Source organism: Mauremys reevesii, linkage group 6, assembly GCF_016161935.1.
Source record: "Mauremys reevesii isolate NIE-2019 linkage group 6, ASM1616193v1, whole genome shotgun sequence".
Classification (NCBI taxonomy): Eukaryota; Metazoa; Chordata; order Testudines; family Geoemydidae; genus Mauremys; species Mauremys reevesii.
This window is the reverse complement of record NC_052628.1, coordinates 92,696,790-92,719,271: the sequence shown is the minus strand read 5'-3', so window position 1 is coordinate 92,719,271 and position 22,482 is coordinate 92,696,790. Positions and strand designations below refer to the sequence as shown.

The window sequence follows — 22,482 nt, the reverse complement described above, 5'->3', positions numbered from 1 at the left end:
TTGACACCAATAATGCAGTTTGGACACAAAATATATCAAACAGTACAATGTCCAATCTCAAATTGGTGTTGATTTTTAATTTTTTAAAACATACCTAAGTGATTATTAATGAAAAACTTTATGAAAGAGGGAGCGTTTTCAGGAAAGATTTTTGTTTTTTGGTAAACAAAAAGAAGGAGACTGTTCCAAATATAAGGGCCAGCACAAAGAAGAAGAGAAAGAGAGGAAGGACAGAATACAAACGGAGTTGTTTGTAAGGTCTATCATGCACAGTCTTTTTATTTTGTTTTGAGAGTGGCTAGCACAATGGGGGCCTGGTCCCTGACTGGGGCTGTTTGTCACTACCACAATAAGAATAATCGAAGTGAGATAAAAGGAGTGAACGGGAAAGTTGGAGCTGCGTAGCCCATTATTCCATAGTGACTTTCTATGGAGCCTTAAATGTTTACAAAATATATTGGATTGAAGACTCTAATAGCTTGTGCTATATAGAATTCAGGAGTGGGGGAGGTGAAAAAAATGAGACAATTTCAGAAATATTTGTTTTGTAGTTTTCAAAAGGACCTGATTTACTCAAATACTCAATTTTCACTGAATCTGCTTTTCCCCCCCTCCTTTTTTCCTCCCTACCCTTTTTTTCTTCCATTTTGCCTCTTAAAATGGGGGAGGGGGAAGGAGAAAAGAAAATCAATATCTGAAAACTTTTTTTTGTAAAAATAAAACACAGATATTTTCAAAAAGTGAAATGCGTGAAAAAATTGTTTGAGAGATTTGTTTAGAGAATTTTTTTTTGGTTTGAAAAAAAAGTTTTCATTTGAAAAAATTCAAACAGATCCTATATTGTAATATCTCCTTCAATTCACACCCAATTCAGATGTTACAAGATATTACTTGAAATAGGCCATTGTGCTAATGGAATGGTCTTCTGATTTGTATTGTGTATTAACTTGTAAGTAGACTCCAATCAAAAGTTTCTTCTGTTAATTAATGGAAATGAATCAGTTTCAACAATAAAAAAGACACCCTCTTTCAGATTACGTTATAAAGTCAAACTTCTGCTTTTGTTCCTCTGAGTCACAAAGGTGGGGCAGCAGAACAATAGCAGCTATGTAGGGATGCTTGAGCCATTCTGCCTGCCCTGCCTTAGGACGGTTCACAAAAGGCTGGGAGCAGCACATTTTACAGTTCTCCTTACCGTTGTTCCAGAAGGGATTAATTCATGCATGCTTGCCCCAGTGCTTGTTACTGGACAGCAGTATGAATATAGAGGGAAAGAGTATCTGGGCCTGGTCTTTTCCCAAGATGACTGAATATGCCCCCCATAGTACCACACTGTCAGGTGCATTAGCTGGGACCATGATGCTTGTGAGTATGCTAAGTCTGCGTTCTGCCCTGATCTTTGTCAAATGCATGGGGTTGGGGGGAAGGGCAAGAGGCCTCTGTACACGCTTTCCACACAGAGCACTTTTGCAACACAGGGAAGATATTTGCTCTAAATGTAATACCGATTTCACACATTACAAAAACATCAAACTCAAAAGTCATTTCAGATAAACATGTGCAAGCTTGTACATTTATCTGAACGTTTTTGTATCTGAAATTTGGACCTGAAGTCACCTGAAAACAAGCTGTCTCATGAAATATTCAATGCTTCCTGGTTTCATCAGGTGTGGAACTGTAGCAAGAATATCATATTTCACATTCTTTCAACAGAAATTAGATAGCTCAGACCTGCAGAAGATATTTGCAAGCTGAACATTTCTAAACCTCAAAAAGATTTGAGTTTGATTTTAAGTGAAGGTTGCAGTTTGCATTGATTGCATCCAAAACAGTTCATCAATATCTGATGGTTTAAATTTCCTCTTCTCTAAGAATTTAGGGAGCATCCTTTATTTTGCATTCTTTTCACACATTTTAGAGCTCTGTGTTGTATACTGGTGCCTGGGCAGGGTGAGAGCTACATATACAAGTGAGAAAGAAAAGAACATAAAAGAAATAATTCTCAACTCAGTTGTTACTTTTCTTAGGGCCAGATTGTGATATGCCATTCTCAGGTACATGGGGTTGGTGGTCATGTTAGATGCTTCCCTAATAACTCTTGCATGGCCCACACAGGGCCAATCACAATAGCAATTCCTATAAGCAAGGACTGCTCACTCCTCCTTTCGTCAGTGAGAAAATTGCCTGAAAGGATGCAGGAAGAGGGCAGGATATGGCTCCACACACCCCTCCCACAAACTTCCAGACTAGGGCCAGAACATGGGAGAGGAGCGTAATCTACACCATCTGAATGGTGTTCACCTCTTTTGTATGCCAATGAAATTGGGGGAAAAGGCTCAGTCTCTGTAACTGATCCCTTAGGGCAATGGTGCTCTATGCTGCCCCATATACAAAGCCGTGTGTAAATCACCCCACTCTAGGCCTTTATATGGATTTACATGCTTTGAAGTATATAATGTTTGCTTGTGTATTCTTGACTTTTAGCCTGGTCTGCGGCACAGCAGGTTTGAGCTGTATTTGATCGTTAAACTAACCTCCCTGAAAAAGCACACATTTGTAGCTTTCAGTGTAAGTAGATATACAAATAAATGTAGGTAAGACAAACCATCAGCACTCATTTCCATAATGGCGTGATCACTGGCAGAACAAGAAACCTGATCCCCATCAAAAGCACATCTTACTTTCCACTGAAAACAGTATCCTGTTCCCTGGAAAGGCTCCTGCATTTTTTTAGATCAATATGTGCCTAATGCAGGAGTCTGACAGATAGTCGATTTAATTTTCACCTGTGTGGAGCCAGTATCTAATCTGCAGATTGTTTACCATGGATGAAGGTAAATTTGCTTTCGGGTATTCTCTAGTGAAAGGTGGTAAAGTGTTTGCTCAGTAGAATTACAGTACACAGCTTCCTGGGAGCACAAGGGGTGTGCAAAGGAAATGTTATTTAACATATTTGGTTGCTTGCACATGGTAGCTGAGTGCAGAGCTTGAAAATTGACTTACTACCTACTCTTCGCTTCTTAGGCTATACAGCTACAAATGAAGTTTAGTAAAGCTAAGATGATCCAGATTTCATAGCTGTTTAAGGAAGGTTCAGAAAGAGATAAGTTGTCAGTGTAGCAAAAAAAAAAACATGCACTGAAAACTGTTTCTGCTGATGGAGATGTGAAAGAACCAACAAACCTAATAATCTTGCTAGAGTAAGAATGTTTGTGTTTAATCTTTTATAACTGTCCTGGTGGCTCACAGTTTTACTTTTGGAAGAGGAGAGGTTGAGTGTTGTTTTCAGAAAGCTCGAGCTAGTGAGAAGATCACAAAAACAGAGCTTTTCATGACTCCTTCAAATTTCCCATTATAAAGCCACTACTTGATTTGCAAATATTTTATGACTTTATTAAAGGTAACAGTATATATTGTGCATCTTCCTTCTTCAGTCCATGCTGAAATCTACATTCCAATGTCACACCATGAGACAAGCCTGTTATATTTAAAGTGTGGTTTAACAATTGCAAATTGTTAACATCTGCAAAAAGAGAGGTTAGGAAATTTAGGGTAAATATTCTGAATGTTACAGTGATAAAACCCCAGCTAATATTAATTGTTTGCTTTAGAAATTTGTAAAACAATGTCATTCACAAGAAAACAATCTTTTAATGGACTTTTTTTTTAATTGGCACTACCAAAAAAATGTAGGTAATGCCTCCTTTGAACCTAGCAACTAGCCAAAGTTTGGGGTCCAGAGGATGCTCCAGTTGGAAGTATTAACTGGTGATAATGAGGTATTTTTCTGATGCAGTTTTGTTTATTTACAGAGAATTTACAAAGTCCTGTGTCCCTGAACACAAACTAATGAAGAACAAAAGGAGCAGTGTCTTAGTTTACTGCCTCAAGCCTTTTTAGTCAACACCAGACCCAAAAGCTCTCTAGTTTTTTCCAGGGTCAGATTGTGCTTACAGGCTCCTGCTTGGCTTTTCCCCCACTTTTCCTCTGCCTCTCCCTGTTCTTGTCTGTGACCTCAGTCTGCGTGTGTTCTCTCCCCACACACCCACACCCAAAACAATACTCATCCAAAAAGAGGGTGGGTTTACACCTTTTGTCTTAGGCGAGGCTTATGTTTACAGTTATATTAATTGAAGGGTGAGTTCACCGCCATGAACCTCACTGGGGCTTTAAGGCAACTTATAACAAGGTTTTACCCAGCTCAGAATAGGCTTTCAAAACTAACAAAAATTAATTAATTGCAATGGGACACAGGCATCCTTGGTTTCTAACTCCACTGACTTAAGCAGACTTACATTAGGAATTAATTTGGCCTGTTCATTTAGAGTAAGGGCTTGTCTACATGGGAACTTCTGTACGGCAAGACAAGATGTGAATCCGCCATGCACTAGCCTGCTAGGCACTAAGTCATTGTGTGTTCCCTGCTGTTTTTCACTAAAAGTTTCATAGTGCACTTTGACCTCTGCAGCGATACATCAGAGTGCACTACAGTACTTTAAGTGCATTGTAGCAGGATTCACACAGCAAGTTAGAGTGCTGTAGAATTATTTACACCCCACCTTGCCATGCAGTAAGTCTCCATGTAGACACGTCCTAACTGGTCTATGAAAACAGAAATGTTTAAATAAACTAATAAAATAAACCTCCTTGTGAGTGAAATTATAAATCCATCTATTAGACTAAGGAACTGAACAAATAAGAATATGGAAGGTAAAAGAAGGAACACAACCAAAAAATAAGCAGGAATAATAAAAGAAAAACAAAGTTGGGCCTGATTTTGATCTCAGTGATGACAGCAGTGTAGTTACTCCTGATTTACACCAGGTGTAAGCAAGAGGAGAATTAAGCCCATTTACTTTTCAGTGTGGTGCAAATCCTGTCCCCTATTTCTGTGTCTGTGGAGAAGCAAGATGCAGTGGAGCTGGTGCAGTTCTGCTTTGCAGGAAGAGACTAATAAATAATAATTAATAAAACAAAAAACCTAGCTCTTAAGTGCAGAATTTGGGAAGCCTATACAAGGTGTCACTTGATGTCCCATCAAAATCTTCAGAAGCCCATTCTGTTTACAAACAATTCCGCGTATATATTATACATTCCATGCTTGGTCCCTCCCATGCATTTTATTATTAGGGATATTTGCATGAAAGCTAGAGCTTTGTTCACTAGTTCTTATGTTGCTGCTGCGTACATCTCACCTGAAGTTATCAACTTGTTTGTAACATCATAATCATTTGCAAGGCAAGTAATTTTGTTATCAGAGAGGTCTGACATCAGGAGGAGAATATGAAGTAGGAGCAGAAAAACGTTTCTATTGATTTTAGTAAACGTTATTTTTACTGGGTTTCCCTTTAGCAAGCTATAACTTGTCATCATAACATTCCACATAAAGCATATAACACGTGGCTTATGTATCACACAAAAATGCAAAACATTAACTTCAAAATGTAGAAAAAATATTTGGTTTAAACAAGAATCTTGTCTAGAGGTGGTCAAATGTTTTCAGACAATTTTTTTGCTGAAAAATATAGATTTCAGCTGATCAAAAGATTTCATGAATTCATGATGAATTTTGTTTTTGTCAAAACATATTCTGGAAAAATTTCATTTTGACATTTTGGAAATGAAATATTTCAGTTTTTTATTATAAACAACTTTCTAGTTTGAAATAAACTTCAATTTCATTTTAAAAATTTTGAAAGGATAAAAAAGAAAAAGCAAAACAAAACATTGTTTCAAGTTGAAAAAAACATTTCTTTAAACCTGACACAAATATTTTGGACCTTTTTGGTTTGCTGAAAAGTTAGAAAAAAAAAATCATTTCAGGTAGCCCTGAAACAAATGCTTTTGGTTTGGCCAGTGAACTGAAAATCAGTTGTTTGCATAGCTTTGCTCTTGTTCTGCTCACAAATATACTTTCTTTAAATAAATTTTGCTCTGCAACATATGAACACTTAAAAATAAAAGGTTCTTGCCCAAATTTTCAAAAGCAACTAGTAATTTGGGGGGGCTTCAGATTTTGGATGACCATCTTGAGGCCTTAAAGGGGACTTATTTGTCAGATGGCACGTGCTCAGCACTTTCTAAAGATCTGGACTTAAGGTGGCTCAATTTGAGCATCCAACAATTGAGGACTATTCTACACTGCCCCACAGTTTGGACTCTGGGCTGTGATTAGCAGTGCTTCCCAAAGTGCACGATTACATTAATACAAACTAGGAACGTTTTAGTTTGTGCCCTCAGCGCCCACACAGGAGACTTACAGTGCACCATTTTGGTGTGCACTGCTATTTCCACCCCATAGACTGAACTGTGGGGCAGCATGAATATGTCCTGTGTCACTCAAAATCACTAGTCACTTTTGAAAATTTGAGAGTGTATGTTTATGCAAATGTTGCTGAGGGAAAAGATAATATATAAGTAAAAGAATCAGACTCAGAGAGTCTTCCACAGGCATGCAGGCACATAGGGCCAAGGAAGAAGCCTTCCCTTCCCTTCTATTGTTGCACCACAGCCTATAACAATAGCAGGTCTGTTCACACCTGCTCCACTCCAGGGAGCAGTATCCTGAACAGGGAAGAGGAGGAAGAAGCATGATGCCACTCCCCCATGGTTCGTCAGACCAGCTCTGTGAGCTGACGCAGAGGGGAACAATCTGCTCCATCCTAATAGACAGATCAGATTGTGAATACACTGTAACACCCCAACACCCACATGCTCCCCATTTCTATAAATAAAACATTTAAAAAATGATACATACCACTCATCCATTAGCACACAATTTGCTTAGAAGTATCTATATCACTAAATATGTCAAAGATTGCAGATAAGTGGCACTCGGGGTATTAATGCATTATTTCATGCTTGAACTCTCAGGCAGCTGAACCTAAATAAGACAGGCATGAGAAGTTTGGGATTAATAATATTTGCTCACCTCTCTCACAGGGCGGTTGTGAGGATTAAGCTCTCAATGCCTTCAGAGTGCTTTGAATATGTAAAGTACTATATAAATGTGAAGCATTGTTATAATCTTAATGGAGTCAGTTTTTTCCATTCCCCAAATAACATTACACTACTACATATAATTTCCAAGGAAAGTTGTTTGGAGCTGTGTATTTCCCATCACTGCTATGGTGGTTCTGCTGTTTACAGCAGAAATATGTACAACTTTAATTTGATTCCCTGGAGCCAAGTACTATGTGCATCTCCCTGCCAAAGGGCAGGGAGGAATAATGTGTAGCTATGAAGTAAGTAGGAGAAGGTAATGGCCTGTAGGATTATTTGTGGATACTAGGCTTTTGATTGATACTTTAGCTATATTTGTGTATCTTTCTCATTATAAGAGAATTTAGGGAAATCCTGTAACTTGAATGAGTTTTAATATCACAGGGCTAAGAAGTCAGTCAGCTCTAATGGCTCATATTTGTCTCAGAAAAATCTCAGCGACTAGGAGCCATTAAGAAGAATGAGGTTAGAACATTGTTAGTCAATTCCATTAGGCAATGCTGTTGGGCAAGGCAGTTGCGCAAGGCTGAGTTGCTCAGGAACTGTCAATGAAGAAATATGGTTTGACCAAAGTGAAAGAGGGTGAGGGGGAAAGGATATGTGAAAGAACACTGTGGCATCTATGTTCAAAGAGCTTCTCATATATTAATATTCCTTTCAGAAAAAGCTGTGAAGATCAGTTTGTGATAATGTAAGCAAGTCATGTTGGATGGACTGAAATCACAGTGATTTAAATCACCAATTTTAATTGGACTTAAGCCACCAAAAAAAGGAAACTTTTATTTAAATAACTGATTTTAATCACATTTGGCATTGGTACTTTAATTATTTTCCTGAAGAAAGGCTGATTCTCATTGATTGGGAACCATTAAAACATGTTGAATCACAACTAAATACAACTTTTATCCTTACATCGGTGCTTCTTTTTGCTAACCAGGAGAATATGCTATATCTATACGCATTTATATAAGCAATTATATAGCTTAAGATACATTTATTCAGATTCTGAATTTTTACATTTTCATTGTGTTAGAAAACAGTGAATGATAATTTCTTATTTACTAGCTGATTAAGTTTTTACTTGTGATTTGTGTGAAGCTCTATTTGGATGGAAATTTCAGTTCAATTAAAATGCTCAAAAACAGCATTTTATTTTTATTATTAGTTAAATAAAACTATCCTAATATGCTAGATATATGAGACAGCATCGGAGAGAAGGGCCCTGTGTGCGTAGTGGGTGTCCTACCACTGGAGCAAAGAGCTTTGGGTGTCTCCACCTCGTGCAGCCAAGGGACTGTGTCAACACTCCAAACAATACAGGGTTTGATGAGAGGGGCATTTCTACTACTCTGACAAAGCCCTCGGGGTGGGGGGGCTCTGTCACTTCCACCACAGCAGAGCCCTTTGTTCAGTTAGTAGGACAGAAGCCCACACATACATATGCTCTCTGGTGAGTTGGCACACAGGAGCCCCCCTACACACACACACACACACACACACACACACACACACACACCCATCTGCTCGTGTGGCAAGAGGGGCCTCCCTGTAGAACTCTCGTTTGGAACAGAGGGAGGCATCCTTCCATAGGATTGAGTGGTGTTGTAGGCCCCATATAAAGAACTGGAAAGAGGCTTCAGCCTGCCCAAAGATTAATTTCCTGCCATGATTGCAGACAGTTTCTGTGGGCCTCTCCCACCACCACACCTTGTGGTGGATGGTGCTACTTCTGTGGGGCAGGGTAATGAGGAATATTTACAAAGACCCAGATGTTGGGGTGTGGCTATGGCCCCGTGCTGTCTTAATTCAGCCCCGCCTAAATTGTTCTCCCCATAGAAAACTGAAATGACGTGTTTTCAGCAAATTCCTGATTTACTAAATATTTGCCAGATAAGGAGATTGGTTAAGTTTGAGAGACTAATATCTGTTTGTACTTTTGGCAGTGATGGACATGAAAACACTTTAATGAAGTTTCATCCTACTATAGATTGACTCACAATAGTTGTCACATAATGCCAACAGGAAACAGACACAAATGTAATGAGTTGTGTTTGCCTTTCCCTTCTTTGGCAATGCAGATGAAATATCCACATAGTTGGCAGAGGAGGTGAAACTGATTAGAGTTTATCATCTCTAGTGCTTCTCTTCATATACAAATTTAGTTTTGTGCATAACTAGCTTAAACAATGTACATGGAGAATCAAGACTGAATGAAGTAACCCCCATTCCCTCCCTGCCACACACTTCTTCCTTCAAATGTTAGGTGCATGTCAATGTAAAAAGGCAGAGCATCTTGTGTTCCAGCAATCCCTGGCTGTGTAAGGGGGCTGTTACCATCTGACATAGATTAGAGCACCATATAAATTGGTCTAATTCACACAGGGGGGATGGACCAGCCCAGGGAGCATCTGTTGGCTTTAGGCCACATTCCCTTCTCCACCTAACTGGGTCATGCACCTGACAGGGATTTGACCCTTATTCTGTTATCAATCTTACCAAACTGTTTGCCTCAAATTTCTGTGAAGTGTAAGCAATATACAGCATTTATAAAGGGTATTAAAATGTCAGCAATTACCAAGAGTTACCTTAGAGTGATATCTGCCACGGTGTGATAACTGATGACTTGTTCATGATCATTCTAGAGTGATTTTCATCTGTAAAACATTTTAAAGACTATAACAAATTAACACTGTCACCTCTCTGTGGAATTAAATATTATCCCCAGGTTACAGATTAGAATTTGAGGCAGAGAACATAAGACACTTGCCCAAGACCACAGAGGAAGGCAATGGCAAAGCTGTATTTGAAACTCACGAGTTGCTCCTTCCCCATCTTGTGCTCAGATCATTCCCCTATCTCTCTGTCAGTGAGTTACATAGGTAATTATATGCTGTGTAAAAAAGATAAAAAGAACCTTTAAAATGTATTTCTTAAATTTCACTGAGTTCCCCTTGCTTTTTTAGTATGACATATTGTAAAAATAGGAGTGCCCAGGTGATCTTAGGTATATTACATGCTATACCTCTGACTTCTCTCTTTTTACTCTATTCCTTTGCACATTAACTAACCCTAGTCTTATTTTACAATAAAATAAAATAAAATAAAATCTTACTATAACTTTAAATAAAACCCCCAGAGTTTGACATTTTCTTTTTCGCCTAGCATTGCATCTTGCTTCTGAAGAAAATATCCCACTGGCATCACGATCTTGGCTCTGGAAAAAGAAAAGAAATTCTGTCTTTCCTGAAGCTGAAAGCCAGAGCAAAGCAGGTAACATTAACCTTCTCTCTTTCCAAACACCAATTAAATGCACCAACCATAGCTTTAATGACATTCCTGAAAGTACAGCCTGGGAAATAAAAACTTCTAGGAGCAACTGAGTGTTGCAATCCTGCTTGGCTGACACACTGAATGGCATCCCTATTTTCCATAGTGCCTTATGGCTGCTTGTTCTAACTACAGATACAGTATGTAAGCTGCCGGGGGGTATTGGTTCCATCTGACTGGAAAATTTTGATGTAAAACAGAAATAAAGAGTTGTGAAAACATTCACCCATTTTTACTTTGTTCTCTGATCATCAGGAAGGAATAGCAGATTGCAGGTATTTTGGTTCTAGCCCTATCTAGTGTATAAATACAGATTCAGCATCCCCCCATGTGGTGTGACTACTTTGCACTGCACTGCTGGTGCAATCTGACTCTAAGGCTGGTCTGTTCAGTCCTAGAATGATCACCACAGGGTAGGTGGGGTGTTCTGGTGTCATATTGCAGGTGGAGTAGCTGGCTCTCTGTTGTCAGTGTGTAGGAGAAAAAAGGGAGTATGATTGGAAAAAAAGAGAGATCATCATGGCCAACATGCCATACTAATTCCCAGTTTCATTCTCAGTCCCATGTCTATTTTAATTATGCCCTGGGGTATCAGCATTGCAAACAGCACCAGTAAGATCAGGGGAGTGCAACTTATGTTGGGAAGGTTTCCTCATGTCTGTGGGGAAGGAGAGAGAGAGAGTGAGAGAGCAAACCCCTCAAAACCTAACAGCCCAGTGGTTAGGGTACTAACCTGGTTCTCCCACATCCCAGGTGAGTCACCTGACCACCAGGCAATTGGCTATACTAGCATGGGTCTCTCGCTTTTTATTGTGTAAAAAATTGGAAAGGTCTTGATTCTGTTCTGGTGCAGAATAAAAGTGTCAAAACCTCAAAATTTTTCATGAAATGGAATTATATTTTTCCACACCTGCCCTAGCACCAATATTAACTTTATGCTACTTTGTTCCACCAAATCTACCTGTTCTTATTTAACATTTCAAGTGATGTAGCCTTTAAAGGCCACAACCATGTTAGCCCCATTGTACTAGTGTGCAGTTCTGTGCCCTCTGACCAGTGCTGCGCACAATACAGCTTTAGCTGAGGATCCAGCCCACGGTTTGTAAGCAACTTCCAATCATAATAGCAACATACACAAAAGGTTATAGTCCTGTGAGAACAAGAATCAGTGAGTAAGGCTGCATTCCTAAACTCAGAGCAAATGTTGAACTTGTTGCTACTGGCGAACAAGATGGGTCCCTACTAACTGGTAGTGTTTGTACAGAATATGAATATACTCACACAGCATATGCAAACATGCAAAATATCACTAATAACATTGTAGTAACCTTGTAGCCATAAGAGCCCTTATTATTTAAATGCATATGTCCCTGCCCTCCCTTTGAGGTTGCCCTGAGACATAATACTTCAGTGATCTCAGCTGCAGAAAATGTACTGAGGTACCAGGGATCAACAGGAAGGGATATTTTATTCCCTAAAGACATAGCCTCCTGTGACTTTCAAAGACAGGGTAGGGAAATTTTCCTGGGCTGCCAGGGGGTGCACCTTTTGCTCTATTCAGCTGAAATAGTGTACCACTAAAGTTCATGTATGCATGAATATCTAAGAGCTCAGATGCTGCAAAAAGTTGAACATCTTCATTACTAACCTTGGCACAAAAAGTGAGTGTGTGCTAATAAAATGTGTGGATGACACAAAGTTGGGAGGAATAGTCAATACAGAGGAGATCCGGAATATCATACAAGAAGATCTGAATGACCTTGTAAATTGAAGTAATAGAAATGGGATGAAATTTAATAGTGCAAGGTCATGCATTTAGGGACGAACAACAATAATTTTTGCTATAAGCTAGGGACTATCAGTTGGAAGTAAGAGGAGGAGAAAGACCTAGATGTATTGGTTGATCACAGGATGACTATGAGCCATCAGTGTGATATGGCCATGAAAAAGGTTAATGCAGTCCTAGGATGCATCAGGTGAGATATTTCCAATAGAGACAGGGAAGTGTTAGTACCATTATACAAGACACTGGTTGAAACATCATCTGGTCACCCATGTTTAAGAAAGATGAATTCAAACTGGAACAGGTGCAGAGAAGGGCTACTAGGATGATCCATGGAATGGAAAACCTATCTTATGAGAGAGATTCAAAGAGCTTGGCTTGTTTAGCCTAACCAATAGAAGGCTGAGGGGAGATATGATTACTCTGTATAAATACATCAGAGGGATAAATACAAGCGAGGGAGAGGATCTAAGGGCTGGTCTACACTGGGGGGGGCAGGGTGTCGATCTAAGATACACAACTTCAGCTATGTGAATAGCATAGCTGAAGTTGAAGTATCTTAGATCAATTTACCTTGGGTCCTGATGGCGTGGGATTAATGTCCATGGCTCCCCCGTCGACTCCGCTACCACCGTTCGCTCCGGTGGAGTTCCAGAGTCGATGGGGAGCGCGTTCAGGGATCGATATATCGCGTCTAGATGAGACACTATATATTGATCCCCGATAAATCGATCGCTACCCACCGATAGGGTGGGTAGTCTGGACGTACCCTAAATATTCACTACAGAGAGCACAATTAAAGTTTTCTTTTATCTTCCTTCCAACAGATGAGGTATTACCAGTTCTAGGATTATTTACTTTGTAACTACGGTACAGGGAATCATTATTAATATCTTGCCTACGGGCACTTTTAACTGCATTCACTGTTGTTCACATTGGTAAAAAATATCTTTTTTGCTACATGTAAATTGCCTTGGCATTTGGAGCTATAGTCTTTCTTTAAGCTGTTTGGCCAGATAAATTCACCATAGCTTGCCTAATGGCTTTGAGGGTTGGGGGGCATACCTGACTAAAAGATGATATTCTCCTGAGATCTTTGATTTTTCCTTCACTGGGATGGCAAGAGGTAGTAGCACAATGAAGGTGAAACTTTCATCTCCAAGAAGAGGCAGTCCCTACTGTCTATTTGCCTGAAGAAGCAGTATTTTGAAGCAGCCCCTGCTTCTGTGTTCAACTGGAAGTTGTACCATGGCACTGGTTTGGGACAGAGAGAGATAATAATGTTTTTGCCTGGTGGCCTGTGATAAAGCTGCAAGACAAAAACCTCAGAACTTATGCTGCTTAACCCCTAGAAAGCGCATCCTAAAAGTTTTCATTGTGATAGGCAAGTCACAGGAAGAAGCTACACAGAAGTAGGGTGATGATAGGAAAATTTTGTGGGTAGGTTACCCTCATGAAAAAGTATTTGCACATATTTTCTGCTGCTATATCTAAGTTCAGAGGTCTTTATTTTTACTCAGTCCTTACTCAGACAAGCTTCCTCATGATATTTATGGGAGTGGCCTGATTTAAAAATAGAGCACTTCAAGCTTTGGGTCTCTTCACTAATTTATATTCCACTGATATTTATAATATGAATAGACCCACTGAAGTCAATAGGATAATTTAGGAAGTGTGATTTTACACAACTTGCGTATCCAACTCAATGAAACTTAGAGGAAAAAATAATTGCCTCTGACTGTAGCAAAGGTTCTATCAACATCCAGGAGTGACATAAATTGGGATCCTTAAAATTAAATTCAAATCTAGCTATTAAATAGACTGTGCCGCCTGTTTTAAGTAGAATTGTTGTTTATGGGCTCAGTAGCAGTTTGTTCTGTACATTTTTTTTCTGTTCATGTGAGCCTGGCATGCTCAGCTGATCTATTTGTGGTTGATATCATGTACTTTCCCCATGTAATACAGTCATTGTTTTAATGTTTCTATGCTTTGAGTCATGTTTTATTATAATAAATCATCATTATTTCCAAATAATAGATTTTAATCATATTGAGATCCTTTGATCCTGGCAACTCTCCTATTATTCTTTTTTTTTTAATTCCTGCAGCACGCAGATCACTCATTTCATGTTCAGTGTTGTTCAAATACTGCAACTTGGAACTGTCATGAGCTGTGTGTAAGAAGCAGGATATCATTGCACGACCCCATGAGCTGAGCAGAGACCCAGTGGTGATGCTGTCAGATCCCATTGGAACAATACCTTCAAGGCATGGAGTCAGGACCCTTTGGAATTTGTGATGTCCACCAGTGCTGGTACTGGGGATATAGTCCAAGACTAGTAGTTGAATGCCTGTGCTGTCATATGGGTATAATTTATAATGTAGTGTGTAAGAAAAGCTGAAAATGGCTTAGGGCCAGCTCCAGGTTTTCTGCCGCCCCAAGCGGCAAAAAAAAAAAAAAAAGCGCCAATTGGCGGCACTTCGGTGGCAGCTCAATAATCGCACCGCTCCATTCTTCAGCGGCAGTTCAGCGATGGGTCCTTCACTCCCTCTCTTCCACTTCAGCAGCTGCTCAAAGAGGAAGAGAGAGACTGAGGGACCCACCGCCAAATTCCCGCCGAACCCAGACGTGCCACCCCAATAGCGGATGGAGTGCCGCCCCTTTGTATTGGCCGCCCCAAGCACCTGCTTCCTTAGCTGGTGCCTGGAGCCGGCCCTGAAATAACTGAGAATTTAAAAATCCAATAGTAACAGACCATGAATACTAGAGATGATTGAATCGTGGGATATTCTAAATGCTTGTAGCTGTTTCCATCATGTCACACTTACTCAGCAGACATTCTAGGTGTCAGAGTGAGCCTTTCATTGTTGTTGTGTGGGTGGTTGTGTTGATTTCTGTGTGACTTATGTTGTTCTGGGAGAGTTGTGTGGAGTGGTGTAGGAGGCAAATAGGAGGGGTTGTTCTGTAGTGAAGGGCTATGTGTGTTTGGAGTTATTGTGTGTGCTGGTCCCGTGCTTCCACAAAACAAATAGTGGCAAAAGACAGAAGAATAGAAGCCTGAGAAAGAACATGAGGAACTGTAGTCAAAGAACACAGTGAGCAGCTTCAGCACTTTCCCAGAGCCCCACAAAATGTCCACACAACCCCAAATTAGTTATCTCATATATACAAAGAGCAAGGGCAGCTCTAGGTATTTTGCCGCCCCAAGCACGGCAGGCAAGCTGCCTTTGGCGGCTTGCCTGTGGAAGGTCCCTGGTCCCGCGGATTCGGCGGCACACCTGTGGGAGGTCCGCCAAAGCCGCGGGACCAGCGGACCCTCTGCAGGCATGCCGCCGAAGGCAACCTGCCTGCTGCCCTCACGGCGACCAGCAGAGCGCGCCCCCCATGGCTTGCCACCCCAGGCACGCATTTGGCGTGCTCGTGCCTGGAGCCGCCCCTGACAAAAAGGCATGGAAACAAGCCAGACTAAATATGTTTGTATCTTTATCATCGTTAGTTCTGTTCTTAGTTGTGATTAAATGGAAGCAACAAAGGATAAGCTGCAGTCAGACAGTCCCATCTCTTTACAGCCAATTTTTCCTCAATACTTCCACAGTCTCTACTCAAGCTCCACGCTGGCCTTTCAGTTCTGAGAACAAAGATAATTCATCATGAGCAGACATTGTCCTTTGTCACGCAATTGACATACATGTTATGTTCTTTACCAAGCATTTATCAGCAGTTTTGCCTACTGTACAAAAGCCAATTAACACTCAGAAGAAAGAATGGAGAAAAGAAAACCACATGCTAAACTTGCTGAATAGATCTTTTATCCCCTGAAGCCCAGAACTGCAGGCCCCTCTGATGATGAAGAACTAAAACTGTAAAGGGAAATCCCAACTTTCATTTAAAAAAAATCCCACATTCTAGCCCTTTACCTTGCATAGACAGCCTGGATAATGTAAAGCACTATATACTGATTGCTTGTTCTCTTCAACCCTAGCTGCTGAGATCCACTTCTATATCAGGAGACTGGGTGGGGTAGAGAGGGAGGGGACTTAATCCTTCACATTTTTAATGTAAAATAAATAAGTCTGTTAAGTTTGAGGTGCATCTCAAAGAATCATATTACTATGACTTACCTAGATCCTTAGGCCTACACTATGCATAGGGGTTAGATAATAGTGGACAGGAATTGAGTTTGTTTGTGGACAGTGAGCTGGGCAAGGTCTAGTTTGCAAGCCTATCCAAAAAATACCAAGGGCAGCTGTGTTAATATGCATGAAACACTGTATAGAGAAATTAAGAGGATAAATAAAACCCCAAAGAACTTGGGGAACAAAATATTCAAAATATTCTGGGTTTACTATAAGTACCCACAATGTGGTCTTCCCTCTGTTTTCCTGAATGATCATTCTTCAGAAATAACAATAAACCTGTAAGAGTATAAGATCAAGCACAGGCATTTCTTTTACAGAAGACTCAGTGTCTACCTTCAAGTGTTAACAATCTGAAAAGACATTCCTTGAACTACTAGGGTTCTTTCATTTAGTTTCATCTCCAGTCATGAGACAGAGGGAATCTTTTCTATGAGCTACTCGACTGCATCCTAGTTGGGACAACCATAATTGACTTCCAGCCAGACTGAATCCTAATAAATATGGGAGGTGTTTGGATTGGAGGAGAGTGCAAGAGTGAAGATGTCTGAACCATTGGACAAGATGAACAAAGCTTCTTATTGTTATCCCTTTTGTCGTAAATGGTAAGCCAATATTCAGGATCTTGTGGATTGGTTTTGTTAAGAAGAGAAAATGATGATAGTCAAGTATTTCTTTGATGCAGTCTGTTCATTTACAAAGAATGTACATAAAGTCCTGTATCCCTGAACACAGTAGGAATCAGACAGGAAACCGTTTCATTTCTCACTGTTCCAGGCCTCTTTCCAGCCACCATTCTACCCAACAGCTTTCTCTCTTAGGCCTGGTCTACACTGGGAGGCAGGGGGAGGGGAATCGATCTAAGTTACGCAACTTCAGTTACGTGAATAAGGTAGCTGAAGTTGACATACTTAGATCAACTTACCGTGGCGTCTTCGCCACGGTGAGTCGACTGCTGCCACTCCACCATCAACTCTGCCTGTGCCTCTCATGGAGGTGGAGTACAGGACTCAAGGGGAGAGATGCGATAAATCGACTCCCGCTGGATCAACTGCTGCCCACCATCCGCATACATCGACCCCCACCCGACAATCGCATACATCCACATATGTCTACACTACCCGCCAGATCGACCCCCAAGTGCTCTCCCGTCAACTCCTGTACTCCACCTCCACAAGAGGCTCAGGCGGAGTCAACAGGGGAGTGGCAGCAGTCAACTCACTGAGGTGAAGACACCACGGTAAGTCGATCTAAGACTGTTGACTTCGGCTATGTTATTCACAGCTGAAGTTGTGTAACTTAGATCAATTCCCCTTCCCCCCACCAGTGTAGACCAGGCCTTAGTTTTTCTCATGGTCACACTATACATATTTCTTTGGCAGGCTTCCTTGCTGCTTTCTCTGTCTGCTTCTGTGATATTTCTGCTGCTTCCCTCTCTGCACACAGACAGCTCCATCAAGCAAATACACAGCCCCCTAGGTTTGCCTTCAGCCCCCCAATGAAAACCCTCTGCCCACGCAGCTCAGCTTGTGATCAGCCTTGCATGTGTGCTGTGTTTTGGGTGGCACCTCCTAGTATTTGAGCTTACTCCAAAAAGACCTTAACTGCTGCTTATGTTTATCCTGACTGTAAAGTGGCTGTTCTGCCCACCATTTTCAATGAGTTTTCACTCAACATTGCAGGCTGGTCTATCATCTCAAAATGAACAGATCATCGCTTTGCGTGTTCAGTATATGCTGTGGAACAATTTAATTTGGGGACAAATTCATAGATCCCTAAAGAAACATTTGAAATCTTCAGAGATTTGGAGAAGGGGGTGGTACACATCTCTGACCTTTTTATATTAATACTATAAATATTTTATAGCATCTTGTGTCAGCTGAAGGGTGCTAAAACTATGATGAGCCTGTCAGTCTAATAATATTAACAGTAAAGATGACCTCTAACAGTACTGGAGCAACAAAGCATGCTTCATTGATTATTTTGTGTGATTCTTTAAGGGCTCTGAAAGAATGAACGAGAAAAATAGCCATTTAACTGCATGGCTGAGTCTTTTTGAAGGCAGTGATGCAATCTTGTGCTGATGCCCTGATTGCGAAAAAATCTTGCACTAGGAATTTTGGCATACAATAACAGATTATTAGCAAGTTCTTGCAAAAGGCTGATTTCTTCCACTTACAATAACAAAGAAATATTCATGCAAATCTGCAAAAGGAGGACAATGGGTGAACCAATAACTTGTGTAATTCAGTTTCTTTATGTGGTAAACTTTTAGGTGTGTTTCCATTTTATAACCTGGCTATTCATGTCTGGAGGCTTCTTGCCATTCTATTGTGTTCTTTGTTTCCACTGAAAGTGTGGCATCAGAAATGTCATAGCCTAACAATGCAGCTTGGATAACCAAAACTGAGGTTATATATTATTTTGCCCAGCTAAATGAAATTTGCAGCCTCTACCATGATAGGGCAGGAATACAACATAAATCCACGTTCAAACTGAAGGCGGACTTCACTGTCTAGATCAGGCTGTATTATGACGGAGAATTGTAGTCACAACTAGTTATATCTAAAATAGGAAAGAGACAACTTCCTTGATATTTGGCATAACAAATACAGGGTATTTTTAATGGCTGCTGTGGTGCCCTGTGTTTCAGATAACATCCCAGATGACTATTCTGTGGAGAGGAAAGTGCCCAGAGAAACAAATAGAAGAGTGAAAGAGTAGAAGGGAATCCAATACATCATGAGGTCATCAGGGAAAAGTGCTGCTTTTAATAAAGTATTAATAAGGCCAAACAGTGTCATTTAGACACGTGTGTCAAGTGGCACACCGCTCACTACTTGTTTGGCACCTCCTCCTGGTCGCTCAGTTGATTAGCTCATCAGGTCAACACTGATTCCCGCAGTTGCACACCATCACTCTCTCTGGTCTGCAGCCCCTCTCTCACTCCAGGAACCACAGCATCCTCTTCATGACTCAGCCCTCCAGCCAGGTCACTCAGTGTTCCCTCCGCTTTCGGCGTATATCAACATCTTTCCTTCAGCAGTCTTAGGCGGACTTCGCTTTCGCTGCCTTAGGTGTCACTCCTTCAGTGGCTGGTAGGGGAACCCAGGCCCACCCTCTACTCCAGGTTCCAGTCAAAGGACCTTCAACCCAGCAGTTATGGGTTTTCCTCTCCCAGCCCCACTTCCTCTCCCAGCTCCAGTTCTCTCCCAGCTCCAAACCCTCCTCCAACAGAGTGACTGGTGCCTTAACATCTCTACAGCCTCCAAACAATCCTCCTCCTTCCCAACAAGTGACTGCTCTTTCCCAGCACTCCCTGTCTGTTTCCAACTACCTGCCTTTATAGGCCCCACATATTCCTGCACAGCTGAACTTGCTTGCAGTCAGTTCCCTGCTCCATGACTCTTCCTCCAGGTGCAGCCTGTGAAGTTAATAGGCCTACCTGGCCACCTTAACCCTTCCAGTCCTATGTGGGGTGGACACTCCATAACAGTCCATTGTGGGTATTATGGAGCCTCAGTAGCCCAGGGGACACTAGGGCAAAGACTGCACCTCAGAAAGCAAAATCTCTCCTTGAGTAGCCCAGGGCATGGAGGGTGAGGGATATGGCCCCACCTCCTCCCATTCCCTTTTGGGACAGTGTGCATCTTGGGGGAACACAAAGGGAACTTTGAGCAGAATATGCAAGGGAGGGAAAATCTTCTTGCACCTTGCTCCCCCAAGCATAGGCACAGACTTTCTCCGCTCCCACACCACCCATTCCCCAAGGTGCCACTCCACTCTGTCTCTTCCCCGCCATGTTGTGCTCCCTCCCCCAGAGTGCCCTGCCCTTGCTCCTCCTCCCTTCCCCCCAGCACCTCCTGCATGCCATGGAACAATTGATCGTGGTGACCGGGGAGGGAAAGGCGCTGATCAGTGGAGCCACTGGCAGGCAGGAGGCGGCGCTGATAGGGGGGCTGCTGGTGGAGCCAAGTACCTACACAAGCTAGTCACAAGCTGTCCCTAAATGGTGCCCATACTTGGTACAAGGAACATTCTCTAAGAAGCAGAGAAGTAATGTATTCGATGGTGAAGATTTATTTTTTTTGGTCAATTAGCAGCATGAATATACCTTCCTAATGGTGAAATGGATTGTTTCCAGTGGACAGATTGTGAAAAACCAATATGTAGGGAAGCTCAGTTACAAAAGGATAAACGCACTGCACAGCTAAAACATAGTTCAGTCTTTCAGTGTATCATATTTTAAACACATTCTACCCTCTCTGACTTAGTAGGGCAATAGCACAGTTCAGGATCATTGTTAACACACAATTTGTCCTATTTACAAGTGAACTATTTATGAAATGCATCAGAGGGCTTCTGTGTTGCAACTAAGTTCCTGCAACATGAATATTTCTACAGTTTGGACAGGACATGAAAGTACATAACTGAATAATTCAATTTGATCATAACTTATACAGCATGTGACTTGCTTAATTTGGTCTCACTTAATTCAGAATTAAATTGAAAACAAGCTGTATTTTGCTCAGACTGATGAGAAAATATTATCACTGCATCGTGTGGTATATACAATGGCTTCTTTGTTTGGTAGTTGTAAACAACCATGTTATTTTAAATAATATCTTGCATAGGTCCTAGTTCTTCCTAGTATGTGTTCATTTGTAATGTGTATTTATCTGTGTATTTAAGGCAAGATATTCAAACAGATTATCACTGTTGCGCTTTAAAACTAGGTGGCTGAAAGTGCAAACAATTAATTAGGCACATTTCACTTTATCAGAATTGCATAGGCATTCACATTAATTGCCATCATAAATTAGGCCTGAAATTTCATGCACATTTTGCACATGCATAAATTGTTTGAAAATCTGGCCTTTATGTTTTTCTTATGTGTCTTGTTTAATAGCATCTGTTCATGCATGGTTTCTCTCTTTACCATGATGAACTAATCAAGCAGTGTCTTTCTCCAGATAAGGTGTGAACCTGGCCAGGCAAAAAATAACAGTATTTGAAAGTTACAAGGAACAGACCATTTAACTTATTTGAAATGCTTTGGAAAAAGAGAGAACTTGTAAAATAGTCAGTGCCTGCCACTGAATGGAAACTATACTCCTTTACTGTAACGGAATTACGGAATTACGGAAGCCGTAATTTGGCCAACAAATATTCATTGATGAATGTATTTGGGATATTGCAATGATGTTTTGATGAGACCTGTGTGAAACTCAGCAGTTTTTGTTTGTGGGGTTATTGTGAATGTTTGTTTGGGTTTCTTTGAATTTAGCTTTTTGTTCAGGTTCAAATAAACCTGAAAAGTCAAAGCAAAACCCAGCTGAAACTACCAAGTTCTGCATGCAAAAGCATGCAAAGCTGCTGAGTCCCATATGATTTCCACACAAAACCATAGGCCACTTGACATCTGAATTCAGCCCAAGTCTGCTTAAAATTTGGTCTAGGTTCTCTCAAAACTTGGTTGACATTCACCATAATGTTTGGGAACTTTTATAAAACTTTCAGCAAACCAGAACTCTGTTTTGGGTGGGTTCTTAGTCTGTTTTCATGTTTCTTTATAAAAGTTTCCCATGACATTAAGCCTTGACCGAAATATCTTCCTGGAGCATTTTCTTCTGTTACTTTACAAGTTGTTCTTTAATCTTATTGTTTCAGAGGTTTGGGTGCAAACGGTTATCCCTTCAAGCTCTCAAGTAACTGAAGATTCACTGAGGAGTGATATGGAACCTAAATCACAGGCAACCATTACCTCATCTGTTCCTCTACCGGGCAGCATTACTGCCTACTTGGATGAAATGCAAGTCCATCCTTCATGTGCTATTAAAAGTATTATGATTGATGAAGAAACTGGACAGAGTAAGCCAGTGTTTTAGAAACTACTAACTAGCTTTGGATTTGTACATTATTGTACACATAAAAGAAGGCAGAATGACAACAGGATAGCTTCTCTGTACCAGTGCTACCAGAATCAGTAAGATTTATTTTCTGCCATCCGTGTTTATGCAGATTTGTACATGAATTCCAATGGAAAGTCCCATGCCATGAAACCAATGGCGATACAAAAACACAAAGTAAGTGTAAGAGGAGAACCAGGTCAAATACGTTTTCTGTACTCTTCCCTTCTGTGACAGGGTATATAACCTGTCTGACTCCTAGGGAACCCTCAGAAGCTTGGCTTCAGTTATCCAGGTATAGCAAAACTGTCACCCAATTTTGTTA

At 40.8% G+C, this 22,482-nt stretch overlaps 1 protein-coding gene across 1 annotated transcript in view; it reads left to right on the top strand.

Moving 5' to 3' along the window:
• Nucleotides 1-22,482, top strand: part of LOC120408080 — a 92,226-nt gene that overhangs the window by 34,976 nt on the left and 34,768 nt on the right. Inside the window, exons 2-4 of the mRNA XM_039544611.1 lie at nucleotides 10,165-10,272; nucleotides 21,919-22,060; nucleotides 22,270-22,334. Coding sequence (XP_039400545.1) covers nucleotides 21,984-22,060; nucleotides 22,270-22,334 — 142 coding nt within the window. The 5' untranslated portion in view covers nucleotides 10,165-10,272; nucleotides 21,919-21,983. The remainder of the gene's footprint in view (nucleotides 1-10,164; nucleotides 10,273-21,918; nucleotides 22,061-22,269; nucleotides 22,335-22,482) is intronic.